The sequence below is a fragment of the Myripristis murdjan genome, chromosome 3 (assembly GCF_902150065.1).
Source record: "Myripristis murdjan chromosome 3, fMyrMur1.1, whole genome shotgun sequence".
In the NCBI taxonomy this organism is placed as follows: domain Eukaryota; kingdom Metazoa; phylum Chordata; class Actinopteri; order Holocentriformes; family Holocentridae; genus Myripristis; species Myripristis murdjan.
In genome coordinates this window covers 10,881,085-10,894,135 of record NC_043982.1, presented here as the reverse complement: position 1 = coordinate 10,894,135, position 13,051 = coordinate 10,881,085, and the positions used below count along the sequence as shown (strand labels likewise).

Here is a 13,051-nt window from a genome sequence, read left to right as displayed (position 1 = left end):
CCGAAAAGCTGTTACAAATCAATATAATCAATGCAATCAGCTAACTGACACAGGCAATCTCCTGCCAGTAAGTAAAATACCCCCGGCGGAGATCTTTCAATCTCTAGCGCCATAATTGCCCCCGAGGGCGACGTTAGTGTGTAGCATTTTGTACACTTAATTAAATTAGCGAGCTCTGTGGACAGGATAGGTTGCCGATCTCACAGAGAACGGACAGGTCTGGCCCCGTGCCAGTAATTAAGGCAATACCTTTCATGATTACGCCAATCCCCCTTAATGAACTCATTATGCATTTTAACCCAAACACTCCCTGGAATTAATGAGCACAAAGAAAGCTCTTGGGGGGGAAGAACTCCCCGATCATAAGCACAAGTCATAACTCATCCACTCAAGGGGGTAGACGTAATGTCCATATTTCTCCGTCTCTCAGTGCAGCCAAGGCTAATTTGGACTTGAGTGACAGCAAAAGTTCCAGGTCCATATGCAGAAAGCATCAGAGAACAGCAGCACTCAGGATCTCTGGTCTGAGAATACAACTCCAGAAACTCCACAGGGCTTTCCAAGGACGCCTGGCCTGGGAGCATCACCTCTTATCTGACATTTCTCTAAAATATCTAAATCTTTATGCACACACTTACACACACATACCATAACATCCCAACAGTCACATGTGCATGCACACACCCATGGGGTGTAATGATTTAAAGAGACCTGGGAGCACTGCAGGGTGGGAGCAGCTCAGCACTGACCCATAATGCTTGGCTAATTAAATAATTCACTAATTGATTCATCGCCAAATCAATAAAGCTTGCAGATGGTTTATGGTGTGAGAGCTGAGGTGTGTTTGTGTTGAGGGGGATGGGAGGGAGGAGGACAATCAAACACACACACACCACACACACACACAGACACAGACACACAGAGCAGCCGAGTTGCTAGAGCATTCCCTTAACTGAATGACAAAGACAAAAGCGCATGAAATTGGGTGCTAAAATGTGGGTGAACATGGAGTTGACCTTGCACTTGTATTGTATGACATCATTTCAAACCCTTATAGAAAGATGATGGTGAATATAAAGGTGGGGCACTGTGTGTGTATGTGTGTGTGTGTGTACCAATAAACACAGCATTTCCATCCTAAACCCAGTCCCAGGGGAGTCTGTGGGCCTGGGAAGACATCAGTTGGGGTATCTTTAATTAAAGTGTAATGAATCCTTATCCGGGATGTTTTTGTGTTACTAACTGAAAGGGTATGTGGGCTGTAAGTTTGTGGTGTGTGTTCTGTACACTATGATTGGCCATTTATGTTCATATGTGTGGAAGAGTAAGAATTACCTTCAAGAATAATTAGGACAGGGAGTGAGACAAGGCATCTCATCAAGGTGAGTGAACACAATAAATGCAGCCACGAGCAGTTTATATTTGTTTCCAAGCATGCACACACTGATATACACCTTTAAAAATGGCCTTCTGTTAAATACTGTCAATAGGTGCCAAATTACGTGTGTTTGCTGCAACTGGCCCATTAATTTGAGCCTCAACTACCAAAACAAGTTGTGAATTGCAAAAAAGTACTGAATTTCACTTTCTCAGTTGTGTAAATGGAGGTCAATGAAAAACACACTTGCCCTTTCTTAAGCTTTGATGTTGCACTAAAGGCAATAAAACCATAACCTATTTATCAGTGCTAGATCAGCTCCCTTTTATTCACAACTCGTATCAATTCATAAATTTAGGGACCTAGGTACGTATTTCAGTGTATTTATTAAGTATGAATGACAAAAGTCACAGGCCTTTTTTAGTGCTCAGTGTTGTGGTTTGCTGACCAAGTGCAAGTAATGGTATTTAATTTTGTGTAGCAAATGAAATACATCTCTTGGATGATAATGCAGCTTTATTCAACAGAAAATTGTATTACAAACTGTACACAGAATGCTACAGATTCAATATATTTAAGGTTATTTAATCAAATATCCTCTTCTCCCATGAAGTGAAAGGTAAAACAGGAAATCAACAAAATTTTGCACAATCAAATAATCAAATAACACACTCTTGCTTCTTACTCTGCTCGTACAGTACAATTATAAATTCCTTCAATTGTTAATGGGTTGATGCCACTAACTGCACACAATTTACAGTCTTTTGACAAAAAAAATTAATTTACCATTAAAAACATATTTGTACATTGTGTCAATTTACTGCTCCAGCAATAAACAGTATAAGTTGCCAAGCAAATAAAATGCATTAAGTCCCAATGTAGTCTAATAGCAACTCATCAAGTCACAAAACAAAGCATTAATCTTCATCTAAATGCCCAAAGTATTATTTAAAAATAATTTTTATAGTACCATTAATATCTTCTGAGATAGACTATCAGACCTTTTGAGATAACCAAGTGAACCCTGAGAGAACGAAAATGTTATCTTTATATTAAACGCTGACTCATAACAGGCAAGTCAGAATAAAATACAAGCATTATGCAACTGTAGCTGGAATGGAAAATACATGAGTGTTTAAAATATAATGAATACAGTGAAAAGTGATATAAAAAAGATTAAACTGCAGTAGCAGGTATAACAATGATATCAATTCTCGCTTAACAAAATATTTCTTAAACTGGATCTCAGAGAGCAGGCAGGATGTCTTCATTAAAACTTTGACATGGTCGGAGTTCATTTTCTCATTGGGCCTGTGTATATAAACAGCACGCCCCTTTCTCTTTTCATTTGTTTGTGAATAAACATCTGGTGTCTCTTTGCTTTGTTTTACAACGAGCCCATTCAGACATTATTCAGCTTGACAGACAGAAAGATGAAAGTACACGTGGCGACTGTGGTGGTGGAGCACCTCTGTGTGTTCAAATGCAGCATTGCGGATGAGGAGAGCTTTGCTTCTCAGCTTCATCGAGTAGAGGCATATGGTGTGGGTGAAGGAGGGGAAGGCCAAGTTCTAGGTAAAACTACGATAGCTATACAGCACACAGGTGTGACCAAGATCTTACACAGACCAAAAAAAAAAAAAAAAATCAGTGTTAAGGATAAAAATAGGAGAGGTTCAGTTTAAAAGTAGACCATATTTTCTGCCTGGAGCCAAGTCAACCTCTTGGTAGGGAATGTAATCTGTCTACTGTACTCAGGGTAGCTTCCTTCCACTGGAAAGTTTGGCAATGATGATTTGGTATTCCTTTTTTCACCTAAAATGCTCAACACATTTTGGGTCAACAAACAGTTATATTATACAGTATAATTCAACCATTTTCATAACAGGAAAAAATAAACTCTCTTCTCTGCAGACTGCACGGTTAAGCGTATCTTATTATCTTTTGCAATCTTAGAAACTAAATTTTGCTGCGTCAGAAGCATTATAACTTTTCACTGTACTGGTCCTGTAGACCTGGCTGTAATTGTATTTGAGTCCTTTCAAATACTTTCATTATTTGGTAAGCCTATAAAGAATCAAAAAGCCGACTGTGATATGCAAGCCCTGAAACTGCTAACTGAAAGCTAACCATTTGCCAAGCTCCCCAAATCTGGATGAAAGTCTGAACCCAAGCCATTATTCTAGACGTCAATAAATAAAAGTATATACATACTATGTTCAAGCTCAAATAAAGAGATGCTCCATTCAAGTGTGCAAAGTTCTCATTCCAAGGCTGTTTTAACCAATGTGTGTTGGCCAGTCAGACCATGTTGGTCTGGATGTCGGGGCTGCGACTCTGCAGGTCCTGGACCTGGTCGAGAACCCAGTTGATGTCAGGTCTCTCCTGGGGATTGGACACCATTATGGAGCTCAGCAGCATCTGCAGACCCTCGGAGTAACTGGGTATAAAAGAAACACCAATAGTACTCATTCAGTGAGTCATTATCAGAAACATCATCAGCAGTCTTAATTCTGTTTATGCTTCCCCAAATACCTGATAAAAAGGATAAAACAAGGGGTATAGGACTGCCAAGACAGGACAGGATTCATGTACAATAATAAAAAAGAGCTATACAGAAATTAATTACAATGTTTATGCTAATGTTGTGTACATTAGCTACAGTTGTAATACTGAAATAGGTACTATTCCCCTAATTTCTTACATAGCAGGATTTATCATCATTTCCTTCTCCCGATCACTTGTTTGTACACAGCAGACCATTAGAGCTCTTTTCTAGCTGCAGAAAACTGCCACCAGAGGGCATATATGAAGGGGAAGGAGAAGGGAGACGTAAAACTGGAATCAGCTGAAGACTACAGAATTATGTTCCAGCATAAGCTATGTGTCAGGGGAAGCTTAAAGCAAATACTCTTTCAGCAGAGGACTTATATGTTGGTATATATCTTTGAACCAATCACATAAGGCCATGAGGGCACTGAACATGAGAAGGCACATCATGGTGGCCATCACGTTCCAAGATATTCCAGGCACACACAAAACGATATCACAGTTGATTCAGATGTCCCAGTAAAAGTCAGAGTGATAATGGAGAGTCATTGCTCACACAGTGTGAGAAGGCCGGCACGTCATGCTCCGATTTCCTGATGCAGTCTGGAACCATTTGAGATATCCAGATCATTTTCAAACATGTTTGATATTTTTTCTGTACTCCTGTAGAGGGTACAATGAGCCAATTTGTCACACTAGCCAATTAGATTGCAGCAGGACATGTCATCACACTGTTTACTGCAATGCAGACAGACAAGAAGATGGAGTGTGCATTACTGTAACTTTTACGATGTAAACTGTTTCACTTCTCTTTGTAAATCTGACAGGCCTAAATATATACACACCCCAACACCAATCTTCTCCTTCTTTACATCTGCATGTATGTGGAGTCAAAACCTGTGGCCAGATGATCCATGGTAGGAGTTGTTAATGCCCAAACATCTACACTAGTGACCCATCTGACTATGAAACTTCAACATCTTGTTGACTCCCATTTTAAGTCTGGTCTGCTAAAAACCCTGCAGTCCCTAGCTGTGCACAGCAGTAACCCTAAATCCTAAACTATTTTGATGCATGATGAGATTTGGTACCTTGGTTGCTTGGCATATGTGAGATGTCCTGCAACATCATCACTGTGTAAAGTGCTTCTGGCATTAGCATTAGCTAGTCAATGCAGCAATACAGGATGTAAAGGGCCAAGAGAAATGAGTGTCCCAAGGACACAGCACAAAAGAGATAGAAACACCAACAGGAGTTGTTTCTACCCGCAGGGAAAAACAGAGAATGAACCCTCAAAATGAAATTTAAGTTAAGTTAGACGGGCAAGGTGCTACAGTCTGCTGACTTACCTGCAAGGCTGTGGGATGGCCACAGGATTCTGGACAGCCAAGGCAACACTGTCCCCCTTCTGAAATATCAGGTCATACGGTCCCTCCAGCATCATCATGCAGTAAAGCACACAGCCAAGTGACTGGGGGAAGGAGGGGAGGGGACAGTGAGCAAAAGAGTGAGTGGAACCATTTACTAAAAGGTTCACAGCATCAAGTGTTAAAAAAAGATGTATGATTTTCACTTGAGGTTTGAGAGAGCTACTCTCACATAATGTTACAAATGAAGACATCTTATACAACAAGCACAAGCCAGAAGAGCTGAATAATACAAAGCCTTACCCAGATGTCAGTGCGCTCATCAATAATGCAGTGGCTCTCTACATTGAAAAGTTCAGGAGCCCTGTAGGAAATGGTACACCTCTGGGCTGCCCAGTCCTGAATGGTCATTGCCTCCCTAGTTCCTCTCACCTGAAATCAGGTCAAAGATACCAAACTCATCAACTTAATGCTCATTTAGAGGATCCACTATTCATGGAATGAGCACTGAAAACACAGATAGCTGTTTGCACCTACATTTTGACAGGACATTATAGTATTAGTCTTCATTTGAACAGCACTTCTGAAAATACTGTTGCTAAGCCCTTTATAAAGAACCAAGTACAAAACATAACAAAACTAAATACATCCAAATAAACAAAAATAAATCAATTAATCAAATAAAAAGCAAGAAGCAACAAATCAGGATATGATCCCACTCATTAGTGTTAAAAGGTCTAGGATGCAGCTGAGTGTCAGACTTATCCATGCAAATCTAAAAAGAAAAACTAATCTGCAGGACCAAGGTCTTTACCTCAATCCTGGCTCTGTTCATAGAGCCCAGATCCATTAGGACCGGCCTGTCATCCTCCTCCAGGAGCACATTTGTCGGCTTCAGGTCTCTGACATCATAACAGACAATGTTTATGTGTATGTCAACGTTACATGAGTGTGTGTTAAAATCAAAATGTAGGGAAAAAAAGAATTGGGGGTGGGGTGGGTGACTGAACATTAACATGACTCTCCAAAGTGTGGCTTGACAGACACAGTGCTACCTGTGTTGACGTTGACAAAACAGGCAAGTCAGTGAGCCACTGTTTGTTTTACTGTCCATAACCATTTTGGCTTTGTATTTTACTGAAGACCTGGTAAAACTTATAAATGTGTGTTTACACACATTTAAAAATAAAAATCATTGTATACCTTTTATTTCTGATGAATTGACTGTGCAGTTTTAATAATACATTTTTGTTGCAATAAAGACCATAGGTGTATTTTCACCAGGTATTTGAACTGTGCACACACAGTTCTATGTATGAGGGCTGGGCGAGATGGCAAAAATCAAATATCACAATATCTTTGACCAAAGACCTCGATATCGATATTGTCATAACACTGCAGGAATGGCTGTTTGAGATATTTACACAGACGATTTTTGCTAAATAACCATCAGTAACGTTGATATGCTGTCCATGCAGGTAGAGACAAATAATAAAACTAGGCCAGCTTGGACAGTCTAATAAGCTCAGAAAATTGCATGTATTTACTGTAAACCAGGAAAACACATTCCTTATGCCATATCATGATATTACAATATCTGAAATCCAAGACAATAACTAATTTCATATCACAATATTGATATATTGCCCAGTCCTAATATGTATGTGTAAGTGTGTGTGTGTGTGTGTGTGTGTGTGTGTGTGTGTATGTGTGTGTGTAGAGGGGGTTACCTGTGTGCAAAGCCTCTGTCATGAATGGTCTTGAGGCCTGAGCAGATGCCATGCAAGATGTGCAAAATCTGTCTTTCAGGCATGAAGCTCCCCTTGTCTCGAAGCTTCTCCAGAACTGACCAAAGGCTGCCTTTCTGTACACACAAGAATACAAACACACCAGCCTTTCAGAAAAAAAGATTCTAAGGACGTTACATCTGATACAAGAAAAATGCTGCACCAACTTACTCGAATAAAAGGAAGAAGTAACCAGGCTTCGCTCTTGCCCCCACGGTCTACGAAGGTGTGTGCAGCTAAGCTCAAGATGTTGGGGTGATCGAACATCTGGTGCATCTCCACCTCTGTCTGTGCCTCCTGACGGCCCTCGCGGTCATGGCACAGGATCCTCTTCAGGGCATAGAAGCGCCCGTCTTGCACTCCCTCTACCAAATCCACATAACTGAACCCACTAATATGATGACAGAGAGAGGGATCAAGAGTGAAGGATCAGCAAGAGGCCATGAGAGCATCTTAACCTCTGGCTAGCCTTGAACTGTGCCTTGGATTTTTGATTTTGTCATCTTACCCTTCATCTAGTTTCTGGATGAAGTAGTATCTCTTGTTATCGATGGTGATGGACCCACGGGAGCACATACACAGGGCCTGGCCCATCTTGTCTGGTACATTGCTCGGCACAAAGCCTCTGAGGAACTGACAGACACATGAAATTAGGTCATTCTGACTGCGTGAGACAGACAGGGGAGGGAGACAGGTACATCACTAACACAATTAATTACAATATTCAGTTGATGTTAACTACACGTCATTTGTGATATTTCACTTCGGTGAGTCGTTTGCACGTTGTTTCCCGTCAGTGCGGGCAACAGAGTAAGTTATGCCTTGTATAGCATTTGGTATAACAACTGGCTAGCTATCAAGTACCGTAGGGATGCATAGCGTTGACGCCAAGAAACCTGAACCTAACGATACTGCTGGACGAAAACTACAAACATTATCGCATAAATGTCAACATCCAGCCGGAACCTCTGCCTGCTTTTAATAATGCAACTGGCTGCCAATCATATAACCCGACATACATCGTTTCTGTGTTGGATGTGGTTACCTGTTCGCTAAGTTAGCTTGGCATCATGTTTCCCCATTTCTTCGTCTTCTTCTTTCTCTCTTTAGTTTGTCGCACGCCGCGCTTGGTAAAGACTAGCGACGCCAACAGGATTAGCCACGCTGCAGCTAGCTTGCGAGTAGTATCGAAATGATGGCGGATTACAAGCAAAACAGCGAGGACTGCACCAGCGACAGAGGTGATATTTGTGCAGTTTTAATGTCTTAATTGATGTTGAGAGATTGTCATGATTTAGCTCAGCCTGCCACTTTTATGGTGGCAACAAAGTGGCTGCAAATGATGCAACGAGGATACATTCACTAACCTTAAGACCAGTTAACACGATGCTAGCTATCGATGGCTAATGCTGATGTTACCGCGTTAGCTGTTTAACTATGGCACACTGGCTTGTTTCTACTAAAGTGAGCTAGTGGACGCTACTAGTTGGCGCTGAACAGCAGTTTCAAAACAGGCTGACTCTCTACACGCTGGTGGGCTTTCTTCTTGCTAAACTGCTATCTAGCTAGCGTAATGTTAACTCACTAAGTAGCGTTACTCAGCTACGTTAGTAGTCAACAGCTAGCTTAAGGCGACGTCATCCCTCTGTAGAAATTATTTTCTAGTCTGCACTACCCCTGATGTTTTACGTGGTTCTTGCCCACACCGTCCCCTGGCTGGCAACTAAACTAGTAAATTGCAGTCCAGTTGAATGTAATGTTACCTTCAGTTCATTGTGGCTCGAAACTCAGCCACCCAGGTAATAGTGATAGCTCATTCTCGATTTCCCAGACAACAGTTGCTCACCTTGGTAAGTTGTCTTGCCTCAAGCAGGGCCGGAGGAGGAGGGAGGCAGAGTGAAAAATAAGCCTGTCTCTTCTAGCACTGAGGGAGAAGGAGCGACTGCGGCCAAACGCACTGCCCAGCATCTCACAGCTGAAGTCGAGGACGAGTCCTCCACAGGCCCCCCTGCGCCCCCCAAAGTCTCCAAACTAGGCTTTGACAAGATCAGCCAGCTGGGGAAGAAGGCCAACCCGATTTCAATCAAACTTGGAGCAACAGTGAGTAGATACAGTCATTCAGATTAGCTGTGGGAGTGACCCTCAACAGTTAGGGTTAAGAAACAATCACACTAGTAGTGGCTGCAGTTGTAACAAGAGGTCGGTCGATTAATCGGTTTGGCCGATTAATCGTCACCAATGGGACAATTTTAAACGACCTGTACTGGCAGAACTTGGCTCTGTTTTTTTTTTCTGACGGAACTAAAATTACTAACCCTAACCATACACAAAAGTTACTTTGTCCTAAGGCAAAGGGGACATAACATGAATAAGTAACTGAAATGTTTCACATATGAATAAAATAAAACGATAAACGATAATGAAGCAATCTTATAAAATAACCGACTTAAATCTGCAAAAATGCACAGTAGTACAGTGAAATTATTCCAACTGTAAAGTTCAGTGTTACAACAAACTCCATTTCCTCAATTAAAACATCAGACTTGTCGACTGGAATTACTGACTTTGTGGGAAAGAAATTGCTCAAAAAATAAAAAGAACTCCCACCCACTTAGTTACTTTACATATGAGATTTGTTTCTACAGCTTGATTTTCAGTTTCAGATTTATTTACAAATTACTTTGAGTTTGAGGTTTAGTGATCCAGATTTATTTATGTATTTATTTAGAAATGTATTACTTCGACTTGGATGTTCAGTTCAGCAGTTTTCCAGTTTCTAATGAAGTCAAAGATAGTTAATTTCCCACAGTGTCAATTTTTTTTTTTCGCGCAGAGTGGTGTGTGGGGGTTATATCAAACCATTAGTTGGCTGTCGGCTTTTTCCTGTCCCAAACAATCATTATTATATCAGTCTTTAAAAATCCACTACCATTTGATCTCTAGTGGAGGTGGGGTTTTTACTTGCCTCATTCACTATGGACCACCTCAGAGTGATGCTGCTCGGAGTGAATATGATATGTCATAACACACTGCCCTCACAAACTACAAAGCCACAAAAGTTGTAATTGTAAACTTGTGAACATATTCAAACTTACGAGTTTAACACACAAGAGAGGGAATACTGTGCAGTGTCAGCCACGTTTTTCTAGCTTACACTTCCTAAGGGCCTACATCACTTGTGTGGAGAGTAAAGTGTGCCTTCCTTTCCTTGGTTTTACACAGGCGGTGGCTTTGATGACGGCTTAGACTAGGTTATTATGTGTAAATTCACATGCGGTGAACGTACAGCTGTTTCAAAGAGCAAACCCTGACTAGTTTGACCCAGTCAGCAGGTTTAGACAACTTTGGAGCATTGGAAGGAAAAGTCATAAATACATAATATAGAAGGTTTAAAATGTTTCTTTAGATGGTGGATTTCCCTCAAAAAATAAAGACAGACAAACTCTTATGGCTCTTTTCTACTAGTACCTACTCAGCTCGTCTCGGCTCAATTCTACTCGCCTCGACACAGTTTTGGTGGTTTTTGATTACAATTGAGTAGCACCTCACCGTGGGTGGAGTTGTCATTGCAAGGCGGCACACCATCCAGCTCCCTCTGAACTCTTTGGGCCGCCACCAAGCTCAGAAAAGTCTCCACCTCTTCATTTGACCAAGGAACCGGTTTGCTTGCCATTTTCCGACTTTGCCAACTTCAGTGATGATCAATGCGCACTGTTGCTGTTTTTTTTTTTTTTAAATGCCGGGTTTGGTTTTCGTGAAGGAGCCACTCATGTGTTGTCACTGTCCAACCTTGTCACCCTGTCCAATCAGTGGCCTGCACGGCGTTTACGTCACATTTCGGCTCGACTCAGCTCGCTTGGAACCCCGGCTGAGTAGGCCCCAAAATAATATCTGCTACCAGGTACTACCACCTAATGGAAAAGCTCTCAAACCGAGCCGAGTAGGTACTGGTGGAAAAGGGCCATTAGTATCTAATGAGAAACTCCCCAGAAAGCAAAGTGAATAATTGTGGTGCTGGTACACCTTCATCATTATTGTTGTTGTTGTTTTAACAGTTCCTGTTTTTTTCCCTCCCCAACCTGTTTTAGAAACCCAAAGAGCCTGTACCAACGCGTCCTGCTAAAAAGCTAGCGCTGGCCTCTGTTTTCAATGAGGATGACGATGTAAGTGCACATGCAGGCATGAGGGTATGAACACATGTCAAAAACAAAAATGCACAGAGTAGCTAAGTTTCTCTTCTTATGCAGAGTGAACCTGAGGAAATGCCTCCAGAAGCTAAGATGAGAATGAAGAACATCGGCAGGTATATACACACACATACTGTACATGGGCGTGACCAACTTTCTGAACCCCACCTCAGCTTTTCAGTAATTTGAGGTTTTCAGTAACTTAAAATTGAAATTTGAGCATATGTTCTGAACTGAGTTTTAAATTCCTTTCAGGGAAACTCCAACATCTGCAGGACCCAATTCTTTCAACAAGGGCAAGCAAGGTTTCTCTGACCATCAAAAACTTTGGGAGAGGAAGCTAAAGGCCCAGGCAGACCAATAATAAGTGATCAGCGTTGTGTTTTTGTCACTATGGGATGGTGTTCTATTGGTTAAACCATGTCAGAAAGATCCATGGAGGCTCAAATTATTCCCTAACTTTAGCCCATGATTTAACAACCTTTGAGTATGTTCTTCCTGGAACTTGTTAGTTTTTTGGACAGGAACCATTCAAGCCTTTTGTGATTTTTAGTGACTCAGCTCATGAGTATGATTCTAATTACTATCAGCTGATGCTACGTGATAGGAGCTGTGCCAGAGAGCCATAGCTCTGGGTGGGGGGTGCAGAGATGGAACATGCAAATTAGCCAGAATAGTATTTAAACTGTGTAAAATGCTAGTTCGTTTGTTTGGGTCTGTTAAAATTACATTTTAAAAAAAAGAAAAAAAAAAGTACTGATAAATTGTTTGCTGGCTATTTTGACAGTCAGGTATCTTTAAATCCCCACATCCCTCAGTTCAGATAGCACATGCTTGTTTCTAGTTGAAGCTGGTTCTATGTGGTCCTGAGAAGGTTTTTTTTGTTTTGCTTTTTTGGTGTAAAAATGTACATAGAATAAACCGTGATAATGTTTTATTTTTAAATTCAATGCTTTGGATGTGTCTGCGTGTATGTTTATGTGTGTGTGTGTGTGTGTGTGTGTGTGTGTGTGTGGCAAAGTATGTATTAGAAGTAGCCTAGACACAGGATTCATTAGGTTTTATCTATTTTCCCAACATAAATGTACAACTCCAATTTGTTTTTCACCTATTGTGCCACTACATAGGCTGTTGTTTTTTTTTTTCTCATTTGTATGAGCGTCAGTGTTTCTGGTCTTGTTTACCCAACATGTAATTCCTCTCTGCTCCATTGCATCTGGCACAGTTAAGAAATGTCATCGTGCTGTTGATCTTCAAAATGAAAGGACTGATACTGTTTTTGTATCAACGGTCAATAACTCTCCTGTGGAGAACAGCATAGTACAGCTGTGATTTGACTACCAGGATCCTGGTATCTCAATTATATTTTGTTGTTTTTGGGAGGTTGTGATTACCGTCTGGAGTCTATCAACCTGTCTTAGTAATGATTGGGAACATTTACATAACTTTAGGCTTTTGATTGACAGTGTTTTCACTGCACCTGTCACATCAGAAGGCCCACCCCTCAGCAACATTGACCAAATCCATTGTTTGCTCAAATAATTGAAAGAAATAATTGTGATACTTCACTTTCTCCTGTGCCTGAAACTCCTTTTGAAAAATGCTTTGATCATAAATAAAGACACTGAATTCCTCTGTTCCTCTGTTTGTGTGACTGTTGTGCAGACTACCCAAATGAATCATTTTGATACACACTGTAATGTCTTCTGTAAACATACCTTCTCTGAATTCATACTTGATAAACCAGATTTTGGATGATGTTTATTGTGTAAAGCATTTCTC

At 40.9% G+C, this 13,051-nt stretch overlaps 2 protein-coding genes across 5 annotated transcripts; one reads left to right on the top strand and one right to left on the bottom strand.

Moving 5' to 3' along the window:
• Positions 1-1,872: 1,872 nt before the first annotated feature.
• stk16 (serine/threonine kinase 16) lies at positions 1,873-9,054 on the bottom strand. 3 transcript variants are annotated; one of them, XM_030080261.1, is made up of 8 exons: positions 8,128-8,232; positions 7,591-7,715; positions 7,254-7,473; positions 7,026-7,159; positions 6,110-6,197; positions 5,599-5,727; positions 5,278-5,399; positions 1,873-3,818 (listed from the first exon to the last, which is right to left on the bottom strand). In XM_030080261.1, the coding sequence occupies exons 2-8, from the start codon at positions 7,674-7,676 to the stop codon at positions 3,680-3,682; spliced, it is 918 nt and encodes a 305-aa protein (XP_029936121.1). In that variant the 5' UTR covers positions 7,677-7,715; positions 8,128-8,232; the 3' UTR covers positions 1,873-3,679. The 3 variants fall into 3 exon arrangements, with proteins under 3 accessions (XP_029936121.1, XP_029936107.1, XP_029936114.1); XM_030080247.1 differs by lacking the exon at positions 8,128-8,232 and adding an exon at positions 8,929-9,054 and having other exon boundaries at positions 3,680-3,818; XM_030080254.1 differs by lacking the exon at positions 8,128-8,232 and adding an exon at positions 8,016-8,036 and having other exon boundaries at positions 3,680-3,818.
• pcnp (PEST proteolytic signal containing nuclear protein) lies at positions 8,196-12,908 on the top strand. 2 transcript variants are annotated; one of them, XM_030080282.1, is made up of 5 exons: positions 8,196-8,323; positions 8,956-9,182; positions 11,171-11,245; positions 11,330-11,385; positions 11,525-12,908. In XM_030080282.1, the coding sequence occupies exons 1-5, from the start codon at positions 8,275-8,277 to the stop codon at positions 11,631-11,633; spliced, it is 516 nt and encodes a 171-aa protein (XP_029936142.1). In that variant the 5' UTR covers positions 8,196-8,274; the 3' UTR covers positions 11,634-12,908. The 2 variants fall into 2 exon arrangements, with proteins under 2 accessions (XP_029936142.1, XP_029936134.1); XM_030080274.1 differs by having other exon boundaries at positions 8,224-8,323; positions 8,953-9,182.
• The last annotated feature ends 143 nt before the right edge of the window (positions 12,909-13,051 follow it).

Bases quoted from the DNA above. Each gene is read 5' to 3' on its own strand.
- stk16 (XM_030080247.1), bottom strand. From the start codon at position 7,676: ATGGGCCAGGCCCTGTGTATGTGCTCCCGTGGGTCCATCACCATCGAT. The intron at 7,160-7,253 runs GTAAGTTGGTGC...TTGTGTGTACAG, and splicing joins TACTTCTTCCTTTTATTCGA to AAAGGCAGCCTTTGGTCAGT. The intron at 5,728-6,109 runs GTAAAGACCTTG...ACCTGATTTCAG, and splicing joins TGAACAGAGCCAGGATTGAG to GTGAGAGGAACTAGGGAGGC.
- pcnp (XM_030080274.1), top strand. From the start codon at position 8,275: ATGATGGCGGATTACAAGCAAAACAGCGAGGACTGCACCAGCGACAGA. The intron at 9,183-11,170 runs GTGAGTAGATAC...AACCTGTTTTAG, and splicing joins CAATCAAACTTGGAGCAACA to AAACCCAAAGAGCCTGTACC. The intron at 11,386-11,524 runs GTATATACACAC...AATTCCTTTCAG, and splicing joins AGAATGAAGAACATCGGCAG to GGAAACTCCAACATCTGCAG.